General features: G+C 43.9%; 1 protein-coding gene across 5 annotated transcripts in view; it reads right to left on the bottom strand.

Moving 5' to 3' along the window:
• The window catches only part of VPS13B (vacuolar protein sorting 13 homolog B), a 1,616,194-nt gene that overhangs the window by 22,926 nt on the left and 1,565,478 nt on the right, over nt 1-27,790 (bottom strand). For all 5 annotated transcript variants that reach the window (XM_063924187.1, XM_063924188.1, XM_063924189.1 and 2 more), the window contains exons 57-59: nt 20,252-20,428; nt 15,353-15,523; nt 2,593-2,769 (exon numbers count right to left, since the gene is read on the bottom strand). In XM_063924187.1, coding sequence (XP_063780257.1) covers nt 2,593-2,769; nt 15,353-15,523; nt 20,252-20,428 — 525 coding nt within the window. The remainder of the gene's footprint in view (nt 1-2,592; nt 2,770-15,352; nt 15,524-20,251; nt 20,429-27,790) is intronic.

Here is a 27,790-nt window from a genome sequence, read left to right as displayed (position 1 = left end):
CAGCTTTCAGTACCACATTCAGTCATTTTTTAGACTAAAGGTCTAATGTGTCAGAAAATAATATTAGTCTGATCTGAACATTGGGCGGTCCTACCTACCCGAAAAAAAGTTCCCAAATGTATGATTATTTTACATCAATGTCTTGGCTCATATCTACCCTAATAACTTCATATGGTTGTCTTCCTATGTTCCTCCTAAGAGAAAACTAACCATAACAAATAGGGTCTTCTAGCTGTTATGATGGGCCTTTTTTGAGAGAGGGACCTGGAGCTCCTTAATAATCCAGCCCAACTTCAGTCATGTAAGACAACACCCTAACTAAAAACACCCTAACTAATTAAAAATGCTAAACTCCTCATTCACTGATCTGTGTAGAGCATCCTAGACCAACCCTCTCTATTGTTTCCTCATAATGATACTGTCCAATGGCCAGGGCAGTCGAGAGCCTAGCTGGGCCCAGGTACTTTTCAGGGTGTGTGGCCTAATCACAGGAGGCGTGGTCATGCACCCTTAGAAAAAATACAGAAAAAAATTATTTTAAGCACCACCATGGTTCACACTACAGCCCACTAGTGTTTAGCGTGTGCTGGGCTGAGGAGAAGAGGTGCAGCTGCTACTGCCAGTTAAGAGGTAGGAAGCCCAGGGCCACCACTGGGCCCTTCCATCAGACCTGGGCCCGGGTAATTTGTACTCCCCTTCCCCCTCTCTCGGCACCACTGCCAGTGGCCAGTACGCCAGCGTTAAAAGGCCACAACAAGCCTGTAGCATGTAATATGTTACACATATGCCGTCCAGCTTTGTAGGAAGTACAGTATTTGAAGGAGGAGAACATTAAAATGATGTAATTTCTTTGGAAGCCAGTCTGCAGCTTGTAGCTAATTCCTTAAACGTTATAATGCAATGGCAATGCACTTAACCCTTATGATCTTGCATTAGCTAAAACCCCAAAAATTAATGTCTGAGAGCCAACCTTATATTAGCAATTAGTGGAAACCTAATACTCTTGAGAGCCATCCATCTCTGAATGGTATCACACACATCGTTTACAAGTTCTACAGAAGAAAGAACCGAGGCTGAAGCTAACATCCTCCCTTAAAAAAGAAAATTCTTCTCCATACGTGTCACGGATGGTAAAACTGAAAAAAAAAAAACTGTTTGCCTAGATACGGTATTTATAGAGAAGTTACTTAATCCAGCTGTTAAACACTGATACATATACGGTTTACGAGGTTTCCGGAGACATGTGCTTTGGGGATGTTGCGGCCAGTGCCAGCGCGCACAGGGCGAATGTTTAAACAGATCTCAATGAGAGAAAGGGAGAGAGGAAGAAGATACAACATGTGCTTATTCTGATGGCTTGTAAAGGTTTAATAAATGAGGCATGGTCATTACACCAAGAATTAGTGGTTTGTAAAACCTTCAGCGATACTATAAAACGCTTTTACAGGGATATGAATCTCCAGGAAAACCAGAGAGGGAGACTGTGTTCTGCTGGGACGGGAACGAGCACAGCCTGGTTTTTCCACTGCAGAATATACATCCCACTTCGTAAAGATTTAAATGGGGAGAAAGAAAAAACGCTACATTGGCTGATGGATTTCAGTGTACATTAGGTCCGTTTTAAAGCAGCATCTTGAAATATAATAGGCTTTAGCATTCGCCATGTTCTACTCCCTAATTCCATTATCACTGACATTATATCACTTACCATCAGACTTTATTGTATCATTATATTGTGTTACCATCACTTTTTATGTGGTCACTTGGAATAAGACTACTATTTTCTTAATAGTGATGCCGGAGATGTGCCGCTATGACGCCATTTGAACACTGCCAATGGCATCCTGCATAGGTTGTACAATGTAAGACCACCATATGTACGGGACACATGCATACTGCACCTCACCCGTGCATCATACCGGAAAGTGCCGCCTTACTGGGCATCTAATTGAACTAACCCCTAAATGTCACTTCTACTCTGATGATTTGTTTGTAATAGGTCCAGTAAGAGTTTGGGGAGTATTTATACACACAGAGTGAAATAGAGGGAGAAGTGAAATGATAACATGAGCTTACACTCTACGGTGGGTACATACTGCAGGGGTATTGGCATGATTTACCGTATCGGAAAGACAAATTGTGCATATCGCCTAGTGTGTATGCACTATCGTGTCGCATGCGTCATCTTCCGGTCGGCCCTGCAGCACAGCCAATCGCATGAAACCTGATGCATATTAATGAGGGACGGAACAGTGATTGTTCCGTCATTCATTAAATGTTCCTGGTTTGTTCGGGCAATTGGGCATGTTCTGGGCCAAAAAAAAATTCTGCCCGGCCATCAGTCCAATCGCTCATTGTTCTGGTGTGTGCCCACCCTAAGGAGGGGAGATATATCAAATCTTGGAGAGCGATAAAGCACTGACCAATCATTTCCTAACGCCCATTTTTCAAGCACAGGAGATGGCAAATGAAGGTGAAAGTGCTTGTTTTGTACAGTGGACCAGCCATGCTTAGACCCCAAATATTAACTTGGTCTAGTGCCCCGTGGGACAGTGTAGTAATAAACATTCGTTTCAATGATCACATGCTTACCGTAGCCTGTCTGCGACACCAGCTCGGCTGCTCCTCCAATAGGCTTGGTAAAGACGCCGACAATCCCTTTCCCCACACCGGAGATAACGCCTTTGGCCTTGTGCCCAGCGGAAGCTTGGGCCTCCGATGTTCTCTGAAAGTTCTGCATGGGCTGGTCTACGATGCCAGCAATTGCACCTGCAATATAACAGGAATACTTTAGATAAGGAGGACGGAGAACAAGCCAATAGGAAACATTTAAAGCTGCAACTCTACTTTCTGTTTAATGTATCTACCAACTAGATCGACTCTACCTGGGTTTATGGCTCGGTCAGTCCGAGCCATCTGCAGCACCGATCATACAACTAGTTGGTTTACCTCCCTCTACAGATCCGAAAGCACTTGCAGTAAGTAACTCCGGTCTGATTAATGATCTATTCCCAGAATGACTGCTAGGAACGGCCATGTCAGGAAAATAAAATTTTTCATCCTTTTGTAAACCATCCACTAAGTTACAGAGTAGTAACTGCACCCGGCCAATACATGACATATATATATTTTCTACTTCTGCCTTTAAAGCCTCTTGTTTAAAAACCAATAGACCTCATGAAATATGATCATCTTGAGCTAGGGACTGAAACACTTAATTTCTTTGGAGTGAATGAGAGAATATTAACTTTACCATGGGACACAGTCATATTGAGCGATTTAATGATATTGCTTTTTTTTTTTCTAGTCTTCTCGTTTTTCTTTAGATATTTTGGAGAACAGAGATTTAAAAGGCTTTTGTGGATGAAGGTGACATTCAAAAACCTGTCACTGGCAGAGCTAGGTCTGCTATCTCCAATAACACGGAATAGCTCTCCGCGTGCATCATGGCTGCAGACATCAATGGGGAATCTGCGGCCTGTATTTGCTTTGGAGCGTAGATGTGGGGGCTCCATAAAGATGGCTGGGAAGGGGATATTTCTCACGGTCTTGTCTGCTCTATCACTCATCGCCGAACATAGCTCAGGGTTGTCGGTTAGGATTTTATACCTTTTTACGTATTACTTAATATTAAAAACAATGCATTGTGTTAATGGGAGTGTTGGGCCCCTGCTTACCCATGGGGCAGATAAATGAATATAAAGTAGACATTTTTTACTTTGTCCTGGCTTCACACCGAGGTCGGAACAATGAAGCGTATGATACATTTAGCCAAAGTGTAATGTAAGCTTTCACACTTATAAAGTCCCTCTAGTGTTAAGAGCAGAACATTGTAAAGTAAAACTTTCAGATGGCCAGGGCATATTTAAAGGGGACAAACACTAAGGGGTCGATTCAGGTGCGGCCGATGCCCGACGTGCGCTGTTGGATCGCCAGCTACGACGCAAAATATCTGCCCCGATTTCATCCTGAAATTGCGCAGTTTTGTTTGCAGCCCCTTAGGAGTACAGAAATACATGATATCGAAGCTACTGTACCATAAGTGCCGCAGACTAGATCCCCGTATTTATTTATATCAAAAGATGATCACTGTTTTCACTGGGATGCCTTTTGTTCCACTTGCGCACATCTCGCACTGGAGACGTGCTTATATTGTGGGCATACACCAATGACATAAGAATGTATGCATGTGGTTCATGTGAACCAGCAGTCACAGGGTCCCCTTTCTATGAAGGCATAATAAAAACATTAATGAGGTTCCAGGAAGCAGAATGTCAAGTGATAAATACCAAAAGCGTTATTAAATATCGGAGCGGTCCAAGGCGGTGTAATAACTTCTGCCGACGTGCACATTCCTGTGATGGCGTGCAGCAATACAAGCTGTTGCCTGAAGCATCTGCATTTCCAAAAAATAGGAAGGGGACAAGCAGCTGTGTATACAACTGGCAGCGAGATAGATGTAAAGGTACACACTGCTCATTCTGTGTTGGCAAATGACCCCCTACAGCCCTAAAAGGATAATGAGGCAATTCTCATAGGTGTTTTTTTATTTATTTCCCAGCTGAATCAAGCGGGCTGGTGAAGAGCTGCAACATTGTTACAACAAAGTACAAAGACTAATTAAAGCACCAGGTGCCTGCCATGTTTTATAGCAGTGAAAATAAGAATTTACTCACCGGTAATTCTATTTCTCGTAGTCCGTAGTGGATGCTGGGAACTCCGTAAGGACCATGGGGAATAGCGGGCTCCGAAGGAGGCTGGGCACTCTAGAAAGATCTTAGACTACCTGGTGTGCACTGGCTCCTCCCACTATGACCCTCCTCCAAGCCTCAGTTAGGTACTGTGCCCGGACGAGCGTACACAATAAGGAAGGATTTTGAATCCCGGGTAAGACTCATACCAGCCACACCAATCACACCGTACAACTCGTGATATGAAACACAGTTAACAGTATGAAACAATAGAGCCTCTCAACAGATGGCTCAACAATAACCCGATTTAGTTAACAATAACTATGTACAAGTATTGCAGATAAACCGCACTTGGGATGGGCGCCCAGCATCCACTACGGACTACGAGAAATAGAATTACCGGTGAGTAAATTCTTATTTTCTCTAACGTCCTAGTGGATGCTGGGAACTCCGTAAGGACCATGGGGATTATACCAAAGCTCCCAAACGGGCGGGAGAGTGCGGATGACTCTGCAGCACTGAATGAGAGAACTCCAGGTCCTCCTCAGCCAGGGTATCAAATTTGTAGAATTTTGCAAACGTGTTTGCCCCTGACCAAGTAGCTGCTCGGCAAAGTTGTAAAGCCGAGACCCCTCGGGCAGCCGCCCAAGATGAGCCCACCTTCCTTGTGGAATGGGCATTGACAGATTTTGGCTGTGGCAGGCCTGCCACAGTATGTGCAAGCTGAATTGTACTACAAATCCAACGAGCAATAGTCTGCTTAGAAGCAGGAGCACCCAGCTTGTTAGGTGCATATAGGATAAACAGCGAGTCAGATTTTCTGACTCTAGCCGTTCTGGAAACATATATTTTCAGTGCCCTGACAACGTCTAGCAACTTGGAGTCCTCCAAGTCCCTAGTAGCCTAGGCACCACAATAGGCTGGTTCAGGTGAAACGTTGACACCACCTTTGGGAGAAACTGGGGACGAGTCCTCAATTCTGCCCTATCCATATGGAAAATCAAATAAGGGCTTTTACAAGACAAAGCCGCCAACTTTGATACTCGCCTGGCAGAAGCCAAGGCCAATAACATAACCACCTTCCACGTGAGATATTTCAGATCCACGGTTTTTAGTGGTTCAAACCAATGTGATTTTAAGAAACTCAACACCACGTTGAGATCCCAAGGTGCCACAGGAGGCACAAACGGGGGCTGACTCTGCAGCACTCCTTTTATAAATGTCTGAACTTCAGGTACTGAAGCTAGTTCTTTTTGAAAGAAAATCGACAGAGCCGAGATCTGTACCTTAATGGAACCCAATTTAAGGCCCATAGTCACTCCTGCTTGCAGGAAATGCAGAAATCGACCTAGTTGAAATTCCTCTGTTGGGGCCCTTTCGGCCTCACACCATGCAACATATTTTCGCCATATGCGGTGATAATGAGTTGCTGTAACCTCTTTCCTGGCTTTAGTAAGCGTAGGAATGACTTCCTCCGGAATGCCCTTTTCCTTCAGGATCCGGCGTTCAACCGCCATGCCGACAAACGCAGCCGCGGTAAGTCTTGGAACAGACAGGGCCCCTGCTGCCGCAGGTCCTGTCTGAGTGGCAGAGGCCATGGGTCCTCTGATATGAATTCTTGAAGTTCTGGGTACCAAGCTCTTCTTGGCCATCCACGAGTATCGTTCTTACTCCTCGCCTTCTTATTATTCTTAGTACCTTTGGTATGAGAGGCAGAGGGGAGAACACATAAACCGACTGGTACACCCACGGTGTTACCAGAGCGTCCATAGCTATCGCCTGAGGGTTCCTTGACCCGGTGCAATATCTTTTATAGCTTTTTGTTGAGGCGGGACGCCATCATGTCCACCTGTGGCCTTTCCCAATGGTGTACAATCCTATTGGAAGACTTCTGGAGGAAGTCCCCATTCTCCCGGGTGGAAGTCGTGTCTGTTGAGAAGATCTGCTTCCCAGTTGTCCACTCCGGGAATGAACACTGCTGACAGTGCTAACACATGATTTTCCGCCTATCGGAGAATCCTTGTGGCTTCTGCCATCGCCATCCTGCTTCTTGTGCCGCCCTGTTGGTTTACATGGGCGACTGCCGTGATGTTGTCTGATTGGATCAGTACCGGCTGGTTTTGAAGCAGAGGCCTTGCCGGCCTCAGGGCATTGTAAATGGCCCTCAGGTCCAGAATATTTATGTGTAGGGAAATAACCTGACTTGACCAAAGTCCCTGGAAATTTCTTCCCTGTGTGACTGCCTCCCAGCCTCAAAGGCTGGAATCCATGGTCACTAGGACCTAGTCCTGTATGCCGAACCTGCGGCCCTCTTGAAGATGGGCACTCTGCAGCCACCACAGTAGAGATACCCTGGTCCTTGGAGACAGGGTTATCAGCCTATGCATCGGAAGATGCGATCCGGACCACTTGTCCAACAGGTCCCTCTGAAAAGTTCTTGTATGGAACCTGCCTAATGGGATTGCTTCGTAGGAAGCTACCATTTTTCCCAGGACTCGCGTGCAATGATGCACCGCTACCTATTTTGGCTTCAGGAGGTCTCTGACTAGAGATGACAACTCCTTGGCTTTCTCCTCCGGGAGAAACACTATTTCTGGTTTATGTCCAGAACCATCCCCAGGAACAGTAGACGTGTCATAGGAACCAGCTGTGACTTTGGACTGTTTAGAATCCAACCATGCTGTTGTAGCACTTTCCAAAATAGTGCTACCCCGACTACCAACTGCTCCTTGGACCTCGCCCTTATAACGAGATTGTCCAAGTACGGGATAATTACAACTCCCTTTTTTTGAAGGAGTATCAACATTTCGGCCATTACCTTGATAAAACACCCTCGGTGCCATGTACAGTCCAAACGGCAGTGTCTGGACTTGGTAATGGTAATCCTGTACCACAAATCTGAGGTACTCCTGGCGAGGATGGTAAATGGGGACATGCAGGTAAGCATCCTTGATGTCCCAGGATACCATGTAATCCCCCTCGTCCAGGCTTGGAATAACCGCCCTGAGCGATTCCATCTTGAACTTGAATTTTTGTGTTCAAGGATTTTAAATATAAAATGGGTCACACCGAACCATGCGGTTTCGGTACCCCAACCCGTGTGGAATAGTAACCCCGTCCTTGTTGAAGTAGGGGCACCTTGAGTATTACCTGCTGGGAATACCGCTTATTAATTGCCTCTAGCACAGCCTCCCTGCCTGAGGGAGTTGTCAGCAAGGCATATTTTAGGAAACGGCTGGGGGGAGACATCTCGAATTCCAGCTTGTACCCCTGAAATACTACTTGAAAGAAACAGGGATCCACCTGTGAGCGAGCCCACTAATTGCTGAAATTTTTGAGACGGCCCCCCACCGTACCTGGCTACACCTGTGGAGCACCCGCGTCATGGTGTGGCCTCACAGGAGGCGGGGGAAGAATCTTGATTCTGGGAACAGGCTGACTGGTGCAGCTTTTTTCCCTCTACCCTTGTCTCTGTACAGAAAGGAAGCGCCATTTGACCCGCTTGCTTTTCTGAAGCCGAAAGGACTGTACCTTTGTCTGTGAGGAAACCTGAGGTAAAATTATTTCTTCCCAGCAGTTGCTGTGGATACGAGGTCCCAGAGACCATCCCCAAATAATTCCTCACCCTTATAAGGCTCTCTATGCGCTTTTTAAGTCAGCATCACCTGTCCAGTGACAGGTCTCTAATACCCTCCTGACAGAATGGACATTACATTTATTTTGGATGCCAGCCGGCAAAATATCCCTCTGTGCATCCCCCATATATAAGACGACGTCTTTAATATGTTTTTGTTTGCCAACTAGTATCCCTGTTTGACAGGGTCACCGACCACGCTGCAGCAGCACTATCTGCAGGTATCAGTCTAGTACCTGAGTGTGTAAATACAGACTTCAGGATAGCCTCCTGTTTTTTATCAACAGGTACCTATTAAAGTGGCCGTATCCTAAGACGGCAGTGCCACCTTTTTTGACAAACGTGTGAGCGCCTTATCCACCCTAGGGGATATCTCCCAGCGTAACTTATCCACCTGGCGGGAAAGGGTACGCCATCAGTAACTTTTTATAAATTACCAGTTTCTTAACGGGGGAACCCACGCTTTCACACACTTCATTTATTCATCTGATGGGGGAACAAAACACTGCCTGTTTTTTCTACCCAAACCTAAAACCCATTTTTAGAGGTGCTTGGGTTAAAGTCAGAAATGTATAACACATTTTTTATTGCCGGGATCACGTCACGGATGTTCCTAGTGGATTGTGTATATGTCTCCACCTTGTCGACACTGGAGTCAGACTCCGTGTCGACATCTGTGTCTGCCATCTGAGAGAGCGGGCGTTTTTGAGCCCCTGATGGCCTTTGAGACGCCTGGGCAGGCGTGGGCTGCGAAGCCGGCTGTCCCACAGCTGTTACGTCATCCACCCTTTTATGTAAGGAGTTGACACTGTCGGTTAATAACTTTCACCTATCCATCCACTCTGGTGTCGGCCCCACAGGGGGCAACATCACATATATCGGCCTCTGTTCTGTCACCATATAAGCCTCCTCATTCAACATGTCGACACAGCCGTACCGACACACCACAGACACACAGGGAATGCTCTAAACGAGGACAGGACCCACAAAAGCCCTTTGGGGGGACAGAGTAAGAGTATGCCAGCACACACCAGAGCGCTATATATATACAGGGACTAACTGAGTTATGTCCCTAATAGCTGCTTTTTATATAATATACTGTATACAGTGCCAATTTTAATGCCCCCCCTCTCTTTTCCCTCTTACTGTACTGTAGAATTGCAGGGAAGAGCCAGGGAGCTTCCTTCCAGCCGAGCTGTGAGGGAAAAATGGCGCCAGTGTGCTGAGGAGATAGGCTCCGCCCCTTTTTCGCGGCCTATTCTCCCGTTTTTTATGGAATTCGGGCAGGGGTATTTACCTCATATATAGCCCCTGGGGCCATATATTGAGGTATTTTAGCCAGCCAAGGTGTTTTTATTGCTGCCTCAGGGCGCCCCCCCCAGCGCCCTGCACCCTCAGTGACCGGAGTGTGAAGTGTGTGAGAGGAGCAATGGCGCACAGCTGCAGTGCTGTGCGTTACCTTGGTGAAGACAGAGTCTTCATGCCGCCGATTTTCCGGACCATCTTCTTGCTTCTGGCTCTGTAAGGGGGACGGCGGCGCGGCTCCGGGACCGAACATCAAGGCTGGGCCTGCGGTCGATCCCTCTGGAGCTAATGGTGTCCAGTAGCCTAAAAAGCCCAATCCGGCTGCAAGCAGGCGAGTTCGCTTCTTCTCCCCTTAGTCCCTCGCTGCAGTGAGCCTGTTGCCAGCAGGTCTCACTGAAAATAACAAATTCTAAGACTATAACTTTCTAAGAGCTCAGGAGAGCCCCTAGTGTGCATCCAACCTCGGCCGGGCACGAAATCTAACTGAGGCTTGGAGGAGGGTCATAGTGGGAGGAGCCAGTGCACACCAGGTAGTCTAAGATCTTTCTAGAGTGCCCAGCCTCCTTCGGAGCCCGCTATTCCCCATGGTCCTTACGGAGTTCCCAGCATCCACTAGGACGTTAGAGAAAAGGAAATGGGAAACAGACTATTACCTTTCCAAACGCTACATACATGTAAGGTGAGATCACCACCTCACAAGTAGATGGGCATCATTTATGCTTATGATACGGCAGAAGTTAGTAGGGTAGGTTGTGCACAGTTCCATCCATAGTTGCCAGCTGCAAATCACAAAACTGACTTGTGAACATCTCTAAATCGTTTTCTATATGTCTTAATGAGAAAAACATAATACATTGCAATTAGAGAATATTTTCTTTTGTTTTTATTTAATTAGACATGTAAAAGATTTTATCACAGAATAACTGATTTATCTGCCTAGGTGACAATAGTTATCAGTCACAGACTACCAAAAATAGCAGCTGATGCTGAGGTAATAACCTGCTGCTATTGTAAATCAAGCTTAGGCAAACTGTGGCATATGAATGGTAAGGCATCATGAGACTTGTAGTTCCACAGCTGCTGCCATGTCACAGCGTGCTTATCTCTAGTGTAGAATAACAAAACGGCTAGTAATGAAAGTAGGGAAAATAAAACAAGACAAGGCTCCTGCCAATACAGATGTAACGCAGATGTAATGTCTGTAAAATAAATGTTCATAGACAAGAGTTTTTGTTCATGATTATTATATCCTGGGCCAAGAAAATAAAACCAAGAATACGAAGCACGACTTTTACCGACCCTAATAGATTAAAACCTAAGACATGCGTTGCTCAAACTGTAATATATCAGTTCTGTTTCCAGAACCTTATGACATCCACCAGACAGTGAAGTGTGAGGTGCAATTTACAGTTGTTTCACCCACTGAATACTACATGTATTGCAATGGTATATAACCCAAATGATACCAGTTTATACCAATGCGTAGGGCACTGGAAATGTATGACAGTAACGTGGACTTCCACCCAGTAAGCATATGACCGCACAGCCTGTGTCCTGGTAAGATGATACAGCTCCTATATCTAGGACCAGAGAGGTCACTGCACTGCGAGGAGGTTGGCAGTAACCTCGCCAGAACCTCAGGACGGAATAACAGGCATTATCACATGATGCTCCCCACATCATCGGATGCTAGCACATAAATTACTTCCAGAACTTCTGGCCCAGCATGTAACAATCCCCCACTTACCTCTGGGGACCTTTTTCTGAGGTCTGTGGTTGCAATTTCAGGACCAACGGTACCACAGATTAGGAAAGCCTACAAATCCTTACAGAGTCATCTCCCGCGACCTCTCGCCGTGGAATGTCTATGGTCGCTTTCATCTTCCACCGTGAAGATCACGAAAACGGGGCTCATGAAAGACCGCAGCCCGAAATTTAGCTTGTGTCATGTGAAGTGCAACAAGACACAGTACATGTGTACACGCCGTGCGTGCCTGCATACATCAATATAGTCACGCAGCCATCACCAACAAAGAACACACCACAAACCAGCAGTACTGAAGAGAAATGCTTTTGAAAGCTAATTAAGACCCACATTTTTAATTCTAGAAAATCAGTCAGTAACATGACACTGCTGACACATAATAAATCCAAAGAAGTAACGAGAGTCTAGTTTATAAGTAACTCCTTACGTCTATGGCCATAAACTTACTTTACTTCTGGCCTGGTCCATTTAATGATGGGCGTCAGAAATACGCCATCAACAATATATTCAGCCTACAATAAGTTAGGTTCCGATTATCACCTAGATGGTTTATTCCGCCATCCATTAAAAAATGGCTAACTCTGCGTGGAGATTCATCTATAATGGGGGGGATGCAAGGGTTGAGCGCAAGTCGGCTACAATTGCCCCGCCAGTGAGTGCACTTGGTTTGATACCAGTCATCGTCAGGCCGCACTTGTGCGCTGGTACAAAGTAGCGCGTAATTCTGTCTACCTGTCCTCTCCGAGCTCTTCATACATGGGAAAGATCCACTGTATACAAAAGGGAATAAAGAAATATTCCCGATTTCAGTTCATGCAGCTTGCATTCTAGGATTCTTAGTGCAGTGACCATAACGCAGTCAGGGCTGCAGAAACATTTACAACATGGGTTCTAGCAGAACAAGCCCGAGGCACTGATAGAGAAGAACTGCTTGTTTTTTTTGTGAAAAGCATTTGAGTAGAGTGCAGATGTCACATAACCCTAGCAGATGATCCTCAGTGAGTAATGAGACCCATCGCGGACTGACGGACACCGTCTGACGTGGTTACTGCAGCTGCAGGCTCGAGTGGCGGACGCACGGACATAAGCCAGCCCTTCTGTGTGAGCTTACCTAAAACTACCTGCTGTAGTCAGATTCCTAGCATCAGTACAATGCTGCATGTACCATGCAATGCACAGGCAACATAGAAAGAGATCTTTTACATAGGTATAGCTTATTTTAATCAAGCAGGGGACACTTGCGTCTGAAATAAAAGCTGACATCTCATTGGCTGACAAGGCCATAGCATCTATCTCATTTTCATTTGTGCCTCAATATCTTTTTAAGAGTTCTGCATGACAAGGTGCATTATCTAAGAGGCACTGTTTGTTATAGTGTGCCTATAACACAGTCATTTCCTGGCTACACCAGTAATTGTGGAAAATGACGCCTAGCGCAAACCTGTTAGCAATCCCGATTTTAGATGTAGAATGTCTATTTCTGGTGATGACGTAAGTGAGGTCTGTTAGAAAGGGGATTGTCCATGATGGATGTTACCATGGCATGGGTGGATTGGGTAGATGTTTCGGAATATTGGGACTACTGGGGAGACAGTTGGCATTATGTTGGTGACATCATTAAAGCACCAATCACTCTACAAGAGGATGCCGCCAATGAATTCACCATAAATGATTGGCATTATTGATGCACTTTGTGGAGTAGTGGCTCAGCAAAGTTAATGGTTTCTATTAATCTGCAATGCTGGATTCCCGCAACTATTGGTTCAGCCACAAAATGGCCGTCCCCACTCTACGTGGGCCACCATAGCACTTTAAAGTCAACCAAATGTGATCACCTTAGTCTATGGTGAGTGTTTAATATTTTTTTTTACTTGGCTAAAGCAAGCAGTACACGGATTTCACTCATGGTAAAATGGACCTGCCACATACAATCAGCAGCGGTGGCCATTTTGTTTGCTTGATTAATTAACTGAGAATGTACCCTATAAATTCACAAGGAGCCAGTACCTCAGGAATGTAATTCAAGGCTCATGAATATTTTTTACTGACTCTTTGATGTCACTGGTTCCTCGCAAACTGATAGGCTGCAACTAGTTCAGCCCCCAAAATGGTCATCTACATTGTGTGTAGGTGACAAGAAGACTTTAAATGTGTACACAATTGAGATTATTTGTATGCATGTTTTATTGAATGCTTATATAATCATGGGTTCAGTCCCAACCTGGCCAATATTTGGGTAGGCCCTGTCCATGTTTATTGGGGTTTTCCTCAACTTCTACATTTCTTCCCCACCTCAAAGCAACATCATGGCAGGTTAACTGGCTACCGACAAAATTGTGTTTATCTGTGTATGAATATAAACTGTAAACTCTATTAGTGGGAGGGACAGATGTCATTATATAAGTGCTAGAATATTTGTAATATTATGTAAATAAAAAAAACAAAAATAAGAAGTATAAGATCATGTAACAAGTTCAACACACTCTGTTTATGAATGTGGTATATTGTCCCTTTAAATGATTTACAATTCCAAAAAAAAAAAAAAGTTCTATTACTATTTTGGCTGTGTTTCCCAGTAATTGGCCACAATGTACGATATGAAACTCTGAATATTCTACTAATATTGTTTACTTTGCTTTTAGCCAAAATGGCTTTTATCCTAAGCGTTAGAGCACTGGTTGTTAATACGCATACGAGAATCATAGAATTTATTTCATTTTTATGGAAAAACACTTGAGGTACATCACAAACCCGCAGCAGTGAAATCATATGCTGACCAGGAAGAGGGGAGAAAGAAAGGGCTTATCCAAATCAGATCATCTTTGTGTGCGGACAAACGGCTGGAACACACAATCAACAATAATACTGGGATACACAAACATATCTATACTGCTACATAGTTGATGAGGTTGAATAAAGACAAAATGTCCATCGAGTTCAACCTGTATTATAAAATGTTATATAATTTAAATGCTGAAACCTTGGATATTTCTTTCAGTTAGAAACTTATCTAATCCATTTTTAAACTTATTGACTGAGTCCACCATTACTACCTTCTCTAGTAGAGAATTCCAAATCCTTACTGCTCTTACTGTGAAGAACCCTTTCCTTCGTTGTGTATGAAAGTTTTTTTCTTCTAACCTCAGGGGGTGTCCTCGTGTACTGTGTAGCATTTTTTTGATAAACAGATCATCGTCCGATAAATCCTTGTATTGTCCCTTTCCGTATTTATAAATATTAATAATGTCCCCTCTCAGACGCCTCTTTTCCAGTGTAAATATATCTAACCTTGCAAGTCTTTCCTCATAATCCAGTGCCTCTAACCCCTTAACCAGTTTGGTGGCTCGCCTCTGAACCCTTTTGAGTTCCAAGATATCTTTTTTATAATGAGGTGCCCAGAACTGTACACAATATTCCAGGTGTGGCCGCACCAATGATTTATACCGTGGCAGGATTACACTAAAACTAATGTTTACCAGCTCCATAGTTTCCTAACAGATAATGGGATCTATTTACTAAGCCTTGGAGAGAGATGAAGTGGAGAGAGATAAAGTCCCAACCAACCAGCTCCTAACTATCATTTTTCAAACACTATAACAATATAATACTATAATACACATGGTATGTGTATAAGCTCCTGTACATAATATTAAAAAGTATACATTATAAAAATAATACTCAACTTTAAATAATTCCGGCTATGACGCCAGTATGAAGCTCTAGGACCTGTTTAGAAAAATAACACTTGGCCCACAGTCTTATATTTGGAAAGTAAACTCCTTGCTGACTTTTTATACCCTTATAATTTACAGTAAGTGGTCCTTTATCCCACATTTTTATTGAGCACAATTAGCACTGGTTCCCCTGTTTATGGGGTATATTTTACCCCAAAATATGTTAGGAATAATATGGTTGGAGATATGTATAAATGCCACAGAACCCTGCAGGTTACATTACCCAAAAGACTGATACCCAGACGGGACAGCCCCTGTTTCAAGCCTTCTCCGAGATTGTCCGGCAGCTGTCTTCTCCATTCCTCCTGTCTGTTGTAATGTTCTTCATCTAGAGACAGCCGGTCCATGTTCCGTGCAAGACTAGTGGCCAGGTTAGTGAGGGACGTCAATGTACCTAGACACAACACAATAAGAGTCACCCTCGGCCTGCAAAAAATACTATTCATCTGTAATATATTGCAATAAGTGAAGAAAGGGGGTTGAGGCTGTGGAGGTCATTCCGAGTCGTTCGCTCGGAAAATTTCTTCGCATCGCAGCGTTTTTCCGCTTAGTGCGCATGCGCAATGTCCGCACTGCGACTGCGCCAAGTAAATTTGCTTTGAAGTTTGGATTTTTACTCACGGCTTTTTCTTCGCTCCAGCGATCGTAATGTGATTGACAGGAAATGGGTGTTACTGGGCGGAAACAGGCCGTTTTAAGGGCGTGTGGGAAAAAACGCTACCGTTTCCGGAAAAAACGCGGGAGTCGCTGGAGAAACGGAGGAGTGTCTGGGCGAACGCTGGGTGTGTTTGTGACGTCAAACCAGGAACGACAAGCACTGAACTGATCGCAGATGCCGAGTAAGTCTGAAGCTACTCTGAAACTGCTAAGAAGTATGTAATCGCAATATTGCGAATACATCGTTCGCAATTTTAACAAGCTAAGATTCACTCCCAGTAGGCGGCGGCTTAGCGTGTGCAATACTGCTAAAATCGCCTTGCGAGCGAACAACTCGGAATGAGGGCCTGTATGCGGTAAGTTAATATACATGTGTAATTTCAATCACAAGTTCCATCTTTCTGCCACTAGATGTCACTGTTTCTATATAGTCTTACTGCATCTTTATAGTACACATAAGCTGAAGTGTGACTATTACACATCCAGGCTGCAGGAAAACCAGCAGCCTGGGGTAGGATTTCTAACAGGCCTGCAGGAATACTGATATATCCTTAATGTTTTCATATTTATCACGTGCAGCAGCATCTACAGCCAGCATCATGTTACTCCAGAGGGAGGGGTGTCAGCCGCAGATCAGTCTTTGGAAAGCTCCAACAGAAGAGGTATATAGATGCATCTGCGTAAGGAAGAATATATTGTGGATGTGTATCGTATGCTCATACAAGCTTACACTATAACCCTTTTATTAATGTTCCTGGTATGTGGGGGATTTTCCAGCTAGATGACCGCACAGAAATATTAATATTTCCAAATTGTGATTTATGCATTATTTTTATTACCTGTGTGCTCTATTATGGCAATAAAATCTCAGCTCTGGCGTGTTCCAGTGATCGGTCAGCGAGAGGGTGTGGAGTGATTTATACAATGATGTGCTGATGGGATAATATGTACCACAAATCCCAGCTTCCCGGATCCAGAGACACCACAACAACAATAATAATAATAATAATAATAATAATAATAATAATAATAATATTATGTGTAAGCTTGTAAACAGGACCCTGCTACCTCTTTGTTAACAAACAGTCTTGTTTTTTCATTTTCTATCCCTAATCGTAAAGCTCTACTGAGTATGTTGACGCTATATAAATAATACTAGGAGGAACTGAATAGGCATAAGTCACTTATGAAGGTTGGTTGAAAGTTTGACCTTGGCTCCGCCAAAGCTAAAGCAATGAGCATTAACCTTGCGTGTCCCAAAACAAAAACCTCCCAACACACATACGATTTTCTTGGGTGCTTTTCTCCCCAACAAAAATTTGCCCCTGCACCAGTAGGAATAAAATGACACGTTGCGTTCCCTTTCCCTTTACTTAATCAAATTATGTGGTATATGTATATACCTTATTTACAATAAGTTGGGAATGCCACCCATAGCTTGAAAACTAGAACACAAACACACAGATACCGAAGCTGTTATCCGGGTGCACTGAGAACCTCACAATTAATTAATAAAACATAGCCTTTATTATTTGCATTTAAAACGAAATTATTTCAATTCAGCCATTATGAAATATTAAAATTGATAGAAAAAGTGTAGAGTAAAGAAAACGTGATAAAAAACTTTTTTAAGACAGAGACTGCTTGCTTCTATTTTAATGATTTCTTTAATAATAAAGACTTAATAGCCCCCGCTTAATGTTATATATGAATTTTAATGAGATCCTGTATATTCACCATATTATATATATATATATACATACATACATACCAGCATTGAGAACTGTGGCATAAAGCGAACTGGGGGCACTATAGTGTGTTCATCACAGTTCACTCATTACACTATATAACAATATTACCAGCATAGCATATTGATCGTTTTATTGGTAGGGGCCCCCCACAAACCTTAATCCGGTCCTGGTACTATGAGACAAATTATTTTAAAGATATTACTGCGTTTGCTGATAAAATATATTGTATGTATGTATGTATGTATGTATGTATGTATGTATGCATGCATGCATGTATGTATGTATGTATGCATGCATGCATGTATGTATGTATGCATGCATGCATGTATGCATGCATGTATGTATGTATGTATGCATGTATGTATGCATGTATGTATGTATGCATGTATGTATGTATGTATGCATGTATGCATGCATGTATGTATGTATGTATGTATGTATGTATGCATGTATGTATGTATGTATGTATGTATGTATGTATGTATGTATGAGACAGTCTCTTAACGGGTGAATCTTACAGGTGAACAACGGTTTTATTAATCTTCACGAGCCTTAAAAGGAGATTTTCTTACCTCACACACACACACAAGTATTATGCAGGGCTTCTGGAAAACCATATTAAACTTTAAGAGCATCAAAGACATACGGATGGAGCCCTGCTCATCTATCTCTTTAATAGGATTAACTGATCCAGTGCTGTCGGACTTAATCCCCTGCTGTGTTGTTCTCTCTGTATTGTATTGCAGCTGAGAACAAAAGATGACAGACTTATGCTAATAAGCCTTGGTGCACCATGGCGCACCAGAGAAGGCTAGATGAGCGAGGCTACATCTGTAATTAGAATTGAATATACAAATATTGGCTCATATTTTGCAATGGATCACATAAGTTTATAAGTTTAAGCGCAACGGAATATGCTGCACTATATAAGAAATAAAATAAAGTCTATTTGTGAATGTGAAATGTTCTGTGGTTGTTCAGCAGCACTATTGCAATATAAAGGGAACACTAAAATAACACATCCTAGATCTGAATGAATAAAATATTCTTATTAAATACTTTGTTCTTTACATAGTTGAATGTGCTGACAACAAAATCACACAAAAATTATCAATGGAAATCAAATTTATTAACCCGTGGAGGTCTGGATTTGGAGTCACCCTCAAAACTAAAGTGGAAAAACACACTACAGGCTGATCCAACTTTGATGTAATGTCCTTAAAACAAGTTAAAATGAGGCTCAGTAGTGTGTGTGGCCTCCACGTGCCTGTATGACCTCCCTACAACCCACACAAGTGGTTCAGGTAGTGCAGCTCATCCAGGATGGCACATCAATGCGAGCTGTGGCAAGAAGGTTTGCTGTGTCTGTCAGCATAGTGAGAGCATGGAGGCGCTACCAGGAGACAGGCCAGTACATCAGGAGATGTGGAGGAGGCCGTAGGAGGGCAACAACCCAGCAGCAGGACCGCTACCTCCGCCTTTGTGCAAGGAGGAACAGGAGAAGCACTGCCAGAGGCCTGCAAAATGACCTTCAACAAGCCACAAATGTGCATGTGTCTACTCAAACGATCAGAAACAGACTCCATGAGGGTGGTATGAGGGCCCGACGTCCACAGGTGGGGGTTGTGCTTACAGCCCAACACCGTGCAGGACGTTTGGTATTTGACAGAGAACACCAAGATTGGCAAATTCGCCACCGACGCCCTGTGCTCTTCACAGATGAAAGCAGGTTCTCACTGAGCACATGTGACAGACGTGACAGAGTCTGGAGATGTCAAGGAGAACGTTCTGCTGCCTGCAACATCCTCCAGCATGACCGGTTTGGCTGTGGGTCAGTAATGGTGTGGGGTGGCATTTCTTTGGGGGGCCGCACAGCCCTCCATGTGCTCGCCAGAGGTAGCCTGGCTGCCATTAGGTACCGAGATGAGATCCTCAGACCCCTTGTGAGACCATATGCTGGTGCGGTTGGCCCTGGGTTCCTCCTAATGCAAGACAATGCTAGACCTCATGTGGCTGGAGTGTGTCAGCAGTTCCTGCAAGACAAATGCATTGATGCTATGGACTGGCCCGCCCGTTCCCCAGACCTGAATCCAACTGAGCACATCTGGGACATCATGTCTCGCTCCATCCATTGCACCACAGACTGTTCAGGAGTTGGCGGATGCTTTAGTCCAGGTCTGGGAGGAGATGCCTCAGGAGACCATCCGCCACCTCATCAGGAGCATGCCCAGGCGTTGTAGGGAGGTCATACAGGCACGTGGAGGACACACACACTACTGAGCCTCATTTTGACTTGTTTTAAGGACATTACATCAAAGTTGGATCAGCCTGTAGTGTGTTTTTCCACTTTAATTTTGAGGGTGACTCCAAATCCAGACCTCCATGGGTTAATAAATTTGATTTCCATTGATCATTTTTGTGTGATTTTGTTGTCAGCACATTCAACTATGTAAAGAACAAAGTATTTAATAAGAATATTTTATTCATTCAGATCTAGGATGTGTTATTTTAGTGTTCCCTTTATTTTTTTGAGCAGTGTATATTGCTCTATACCGGGGGTAGGCAACCCGTGGCTCTCCAGCTGCTGTGACACTACATATCCCAGCATTGCCTGTCACAGTTTTACTGTTTGGTCATGCTAAAACTGTGTCAGGACATGATGGGATGTGTAGTTCCACAGAGTGCCTACCCTGCTCTGCATGATTGTTCTATACCTTTGGAGATGTGTTTCACGAAGGACGTGGTTCCCCTGGAGACTCCGCTCACAAAGGCGCCAGGGCCTCGGGTGAGACCTTCGTACGGGAGACGGAAGAAGTCTGCGATGCCATTCCCAATGCTTCTCACCAGGCTGCCCGGGCTTCCCAGAATGTCCAGAGATCCGACCACCCAGCCTGAGGAACGAGAACAATTATATACGCAATACAATATCTCTATGTGCACAAAAAAGACAGCTAGGAGGGTAGAATCCTCAGCTATACTGGAGACAAATACAATATAGCTTAAGTAATGCTACAGTGTAAATCAGAGGAACAGTACATTAGGAAATCTATGTACTTCAAAAACTTCTATTTTTTCTTTTTTACACTGAATACATCCAAACTTTAAAATAGATCATTTTCCTTTGAGTCCCATCAGATATATTGTAGCTAATGTCCCAGGTGCCCTGTATCACTGTGACATGGATTATACACATCATTTGTAGGGTTCAGAATCACAATCTGAACACAACCAAAGCCAGCTATGTACAGTACTTAGTGGAAACGGCACGATATCAGAGCGTTTTGCTGGTTGTCCCCGCTTGTATATATACAGTAATGTTCCATATTCTCTGATAGGACCTGTTCATAGCATAATCCTGGCTGCACACTAAATATTATTAGGAATTATTTACAGGATCGCAGAGTATGCAAACGACGCAAATTTCGAACCATGTACAATTGTATATATCAGTGTTTCACAAAGCTTCCTAACAGTCCTGGTTTTAAGGATATCCTTACTTGAGTACAGGTGGCTGAATTAGTACCCAAGTCATTTTAAATGAACTGTCTGTGATCAAGCAAGGTTATCCTTAAAACCTGAACTGTAGGGGAGCTTTGAGGACCGGGTTTGGGAAACAGCGGCTTATATAGCTGTTTTTCTTTTTCCCAAGGCTAGTTTTACCTAAAACGTTGTACGTCTTTTCACTCAAAAAACGCCCAAACAAACCAAAATGTACTTTTAAGAGCAGTCTGATGTGTTTAAGTACCTTATTTTATTCTAAAAAGATTGCACTTGATCATCTATTATGCTGCTTAACCGCTACCTGCCAACTACACTACTGCACATGCAACAGTTCCACTAATACAGCGTTTGTCAACCACTGTGCTGCGGCACACTAGCGTACTGTGAGCGGTTCTCAAGTGTGTCGTTGGAGCCAGAGATGCTTGTGCCAGTGTGCAGCCACCACCAGTTCCACTATTAATTTTAGGCAGATGTTGCGGCATGACATCATAGGTCACACGCCACGTTATCGGCCTGCACAGTGCTGTGACTTAGGGGGAGATGTACTAAGCAGTGGAGAAGTGAGCCAGTGGAGAAGTTGCCCATGGCAACCAATCAGCATAACATTTATAATTTGCATACTATAAAATTATATGGAGCAGCTGATTGGTTGCCATGGGCAACTTCTCCACTGGCTCACTTCTCTACTCTTTTTACTGCTTAGTACATCTCCCCCAAAGCCTAAGGCATATATTCAATTGCGGTCTATCTGAACAGGTGAAAAACGTGCATTTTTGCCCATTTGTCGGGCGGATTCGCATTCGCCCTATTCAATGTAAGCCACGTTTTTTCGACTGGTCGGAAAATCCGACCCTGTCGAAGAAGTGTATTGGCAGCGAACAGCTTTTGTCAAATCCGACGGCGTTATCGCCCGTTTTAGGGTCTGTTTTCACCCATGTGGATTCGACAAAAAAAAAGTAGAATCTGCATGGTTGAAAATGCTCTAAAAAACGGTCGAAAATGCCAGCTATTGAATACTGACAGTCGAATTAATGCTGGGTTTTCGGCATGCCGAAAATACCGGCGCTAATTGAATATATGACTAAGGGAATATTCAATTAGCCCCGATGAGGCATCAGTAGTAAAAAGGCCCTATGTTTCTTCGGGTATTGCGGATGGGCTATTTCATTAGCTCGTCCGTTACGGATGGTGTAATGGTTAGCATTACTGCCTCACAGCACTGAGGTCATGGGTTCGATTCCCACCATGGCTCTAACTGTGTGGAGTTTGTATATTCTCCCCGTACTTGTGTGGGTTTCCTCCTGGTACTCCGTTTTTCTCCCACAATCCAAAAATATAATGGTAGGTTAATTGGCTCCCAAAAAAATAAAAATAAAATAATAATTACCCTAGCATGAATGTGTGTGTGTACATGTGGTAGGGAATATAGATTGTAAGCTCCGCTGGGGCAGGGACTGATGTGAATGGCCAAAATATTCTTTGTAAAGTGCTGCGGAATATGTGTGCGCTATATAAATAACTGGTAATAATAATAATAAAAAGTGCATTTACACTTGAAAACGCACAGGTTTAGTGAAACCTGTGTGTTTTTGGGTGAAATAGCCCCGTTTTTGGATGAAAATGGGGCTGTTATTGAGGATTTTGCTTCGCCTGCCGTAGGCAGGTGAAACAAGGTCCCCGATAAGCCGTGGCACGCGCCGGCTTATCGGGGCTAATTAGATAGCCCCCCCCTGGCGAACCTTTACACCCAACAATATGTGCGGGTAATTGAATATCCCCGTTAGTCTCCAAGTCGTGGCTCTTGGAAGTGCTACTCCATGGGCTGCAGCAACTCCCACAGCTGAAATTGAGTTGAAAAGGGTTCTGAAACGACTGAGCTGCTGACAGGTACGGGAAAATGTGTTTTAGTTATTTTTCATCTGAGGGCCAATTTGTTTTTGTTTGTTTTTTTCTACGGGGGACAGTTTGATTGATTGTTTTTCCCTGTGGGGGATAATGTGTGTGTTTTTTCCCCATGGGGGACTGATGGTGTGCCTTGGCAATTTGAAAATCTTGTTCTGTGTGCCGCGAGTTGAAAAAGGTTGAAAATCACTACACTTAAGGTTCTGCTACTTACATGAATAGGGAACGAGCGGGTTAGCAACATTACAGTTTAGGTGGTAACACAGCAACAACAATAAACAGTAGGCTCTGATAGAATACACACCCCAAGATAAACAACTTTGCCTGGACGTCCCTGTTTATTCCAAGATTAATGCTGACCTCATGGTTCGTTTTACCTTGTTCTGCCCCTAAACTAGTCGACAAAACACCAATGTGTATTATGTTGGACGCTTGTGAGACAAACGCATCCAGAATCCCATTTATGACAATTACCAGACTTCGGTACAGAGAAACTGGACACGCTACCAAGGTCATCTGTATGTGGTGATGCAAATTTACCCCTTCATTCCACCTCACTTTTGGGAATCAATTTATCAACATTTTACAGTACAGCTGGCCCTGAAGTAGTGGTTTTCCCCTAAATCTGACACGTTTTTGTCTCTGGCTGCTGAATGACGACATATTGGCGCTGTGTAGGCTTCTTCTTTACAATACAGGATCCTGGTCCCTACTGTATCGCCCTGTCAGCTGCTGCGTAACTACGGCTCTCAAATCTCTGCACCTCAACAAAACAACTCGGGCCCAGATGAGAGGCTTTCTATACAGCAGCTAGTGGGCTGGACAGTAAAAGGAGTGAGGGTCACTGAATCATTTTTTTTATTTGAAATGATCCTCAAAAAAAAAATGGACGTTTTAAAATGTTACTGAATGTGACGGTAAAATATATATCATGAGTGTTTCCATGCATGCCTATCTATGCCTTTTCTGGTTGTGCTTCTACCAGGGCACGCTAACACATGAGAAATAAGCTGTGCCACATTCTGATACCCTGTATCGTCTATGTACGGCAGGTGTATACTATAGCCTCCCCGCTGCACTTGAAGGATTATGCCTTTCACCTCCAGTTTACCTGTCCCTTATTTTCTTTTCTATACCCCCTGTGAAAATTGTTGCTGGGACGTTCTCTTGTTGGAGTCGCAAGGGTTCTTTTCATATTTCCCCATAATGCCTTGGATATCGCTGTCATTAGCAGCGACAATCTATGATTATTAATAGGACAAAACTGTGGTTATTGCTATAACGGCCCCTAAATCTCTCGGCTTCTCCTTGCATACAGCGCTGTCTGGGGCTTATTCTCTCAGGTTGGGGATGCAGGTAGGATGAGCTGCCACAGACCTGTTAGATGGGGGACACACAAGTAAAGACAGGTTCTAGGCTCTGTTCTGTGGAGAACAACTAAATGAAATTCTTAGAAAAAAATAGTAATTTCTAATAGGAAGTAATGTATTCACAAATATAAATCTGTATAGTACATTAATTATAGTAAGATCACTGGTTCCAGCACCTATACAACAGTAATGGGGTTGGTACTGGGATCCCGCCGCATGGGATGCCAGCAGTCAAAATACAGACAGCGGCATCCCGATGCTCTGGATCCCGACATCTAATTGGTAAGTAAACTACCCCTAACCCTCATTTCCCGCAGCCTGGCCCTAACCCCTCCCTCTTCCCCCCACCGCCTAACCCTAACCCTCCCCGGTGGTGCTTGCAAACCTAAACCAAACCCTCCCCCGCAGCCTAAACCTCCCCCCGCAGCCTAAACCTAACCTACCCTAGACCGCCGCTTACCAGTGTGGAGTACCTGCAGACCTCGATTGGGATCCCATTGACGGCATTTAAATTCCATGTCGGGATGCTTGCGTCAGCATTCCGAGCGGTGTCGGGATTCTGGCGTCAGGAGTCACACTGCCGGGATCCTGACCGGAATCCGCAGTAGTGATATGCAGGTAGTGGAGGTTCATTGCTTCAATCCTATCAATCCCTGTGCTTCTACAACCTCTCACAGAAAATGATCACGTGATACTGAGAATAATGTATGTTCTACTTGCTGGTGGGAGAATAGCTGGAGCTCTCATCTGTTTGCTGTCTGGTGTACAGGAACGTGAGCCCTGCTGTTTGTGCACATAGACGTGTGAGCACACTGTTTGATGCAACACACTGTACAACGTGTCTGGAGTTTGGGAACAGTGTTTGTAAGTAAAGCAAAAAAGCAAGTGACTGGGTAAAACCATCTTGCACTGCAGGTGGGGCAGATGTAACATGTGCAGAGAGATTAGATTTGGGTGGGGTGTTTAAAAATAACGCTGTCTAACATTTGTGGGCTTTTTTTTGCTGTACTTACACACATGAATCAGGCCCAGCGGTAGTAGCGTATTTACATAAGGCCACCTGCAATATAAGTTAGACCCAATCACTGCAGTGAGCAGCAGACTGCTAGAAAGAAGAAGAAAAAAATGGTTTCCTCAAAAAGAACAATTTATGCCAAATAACTGTTTTATTTCATCTCCATTTGTGTAGAACAGTGACATCCTGCTGATTAGATCTATTACTAGTGTTTTACAGCAGATTGGATTTGGCAGGGTCACCTTAGGATGGATAAAACCATATGACCGGTGGGCGTTTCACCCTAGATCACGGCTAAAACGTACGTTACTCTCCTTGTGCTATAGGTTGTTCCGGCCCCTCGTGAAATTCTTCTCGCACTCGTTCCAAGAGCTAAGATGTCTATTAGGAAAGGGAAGGAATGTTGTGTATCTGTTTTAGTTTTCTACTCAACCAGTGTCTTAGACAATTATGCCTCATTAGGGACCTGGCATGCACCCATGTCTGCTTTGTCTCAGCTGCACTAACCATCTCTGTGTCCTGCGGAGACTCCTCTATTGCGATCTCTTGTTTTCGAGCACGGCCGCGAGATGCAATGATCTCAGTACAGAGAAATATGTTAATGTACTGCTGGTTTTTATTCAGCAACAAAATAATTTGTTACAAATTGGTTTTAGTTTCTTGCATTCTTTTTTTTATTCTGGCCACGTATGTTTCTGTAAAAGCTCATATATTAGGCTGTAACGGGGACCAAGTAGCTGTCACAGATGTTTTAAAGTTACATTGCAGGTCGTAGACAGGATTAAGCACCGGGTCTCTGAATGGTCTTCAGCCATGGATCAGTGACAGCTGCCTTGTACCGTTTAGCAAAGGTGAATCAGAAATTACTGTAGCTATGCTAATTACATGACTAAGGGGGAGGGTCTGTGTATGTAAATTACCTGCAGTGCTAAGGATGAGTCTTCTGGTTCCTCCATTACCAACAGTTATGTATTATTCCCAGGTGAGGCTCACCATTCTGAATTATACTCCTTGTACACCGCCGCAAACCTGTATTATTGCAGGGTAACCCAGGCCGCAGCTCAGTGTAAAAGGGTTAACCCCGGGTCCAGTGACCCGGGACCCCAACCCAGCTAGCTAACCGGGTTGGTCTGAGAAGGACCCGTGTTACAGGGCAGTGTGAACAGGTAACCCAGGTACAATTCACTACATGGGGAGACGCATTCCTGGAGCTTGGAGATTATGTCATCTCCAAGAGCAAGCAGAAGTAACCACAAGCAATATCCTGGGTCCAGCCTGCGGTGTAAACAGGGTTCCAGCCGCCATGACATGGCTTGAAACCCCTGTTCAGTGTCCTGAGCTGGACCTAGGACTTAAGTGTAAAAGGGGTATTAGGTGCTGATCACTGTAAAGATGCATACACACTGCACTTTTGATCCGACCTATCCCTGTCAAATCGGCTGAGTATTAAACAGTACAGATGCGACTGCCCGATTCAACAGGGGTTCTTCCAACAAAACATAATCGAAGGTGCGTACACACTTTTCTGATACAGAATGAAGAGCTCATAAAAAGAAAGAAAGGCCCAAAGATTTTCGTGAAATAAAATGCTATTATTAGCATTTTTTTAATGGCAAAAGTATGTATATGAGGATGGAACCTATTGGCTCATATGACCTCATACCCACTTGTCCTTACGCCTGTGGTTAAGGGGGCCAATTGCACCTTAAGAACGCCTCCAGTTCTACAGCATCATTACATACTATTTGCTGCTCTCGCTGCCCCTGACTTGCTGCAAAAAGTATCAATTTGCATCATGCAGCAAAGGAGCGCTATAATGATCGTGAGGAGGGAAGGGGGGGGATGCTGCCCTCTTGAGGGTCCATGGGAAATCACGGAAATTTGGGAGCCTCCCTCAACTTTCCGGTATAGAAGTAGACAAGTATGCTTTATATACGTGCGTTCAATGCAAGTGTAACCCTTTGCCCCCCCCCCCAAAAAAAAATAAATCCACACGGGTGAAAACATAGATCATCGTCTACAGACAGAGATCATCGTCTACCCACCTCATCTACCCACAAAGTAGCCATGTTTTATGGATTTCCTCTATCGTGTAAAAGTGGACAAAATTATTTAACTATGTCAGTAATTATTTTCCCTCATCACAAAGTAAAATATTTAAAACATAAACCTTCTGAAGTTACAGGGGTTTCAGAGATTACAACCTGTGCATATCATGTGAGTTGGGTGTTTTTTTTTTTTTTTTAAAAACAACCGCAAATTTCAAAAACATTCCTTTTGTTGCCCTTCAACAACCACCAGGAAGTTCCCAATGAAATGTGTCAAGAACTTTGGGCCGCCAAACTGCAGTCTAGTAGTTCTTATAGTTTTTGTTTGAAATGATATCTGATGTTCAGCTTTGCAATCCTTGTGTTCATTTTTTAACTGAAAACATATTTCCTTCTAATTACTTTACTGCTGTCTAA

The sequence above is a fragment of the Pseudophryne corroboree genome, chromosome 5, assembly GCF_028390025.1.
Source record: "Pseudophryne corroboree isolate aPseCor3 chromosome 5, aPseCor3.hap2, whole genome shotgun sequence".
NCBI lineage: Eukaryota > Metazoa > Chordata > Amphibia > Anura > Myobatrachidae > Pseudophryne > Pseudophryne corroboree.
Note: the sequence above shows the minus strand (reverse complement) of the source record. Positions and strands in the feature narration are given on the sequence as shown.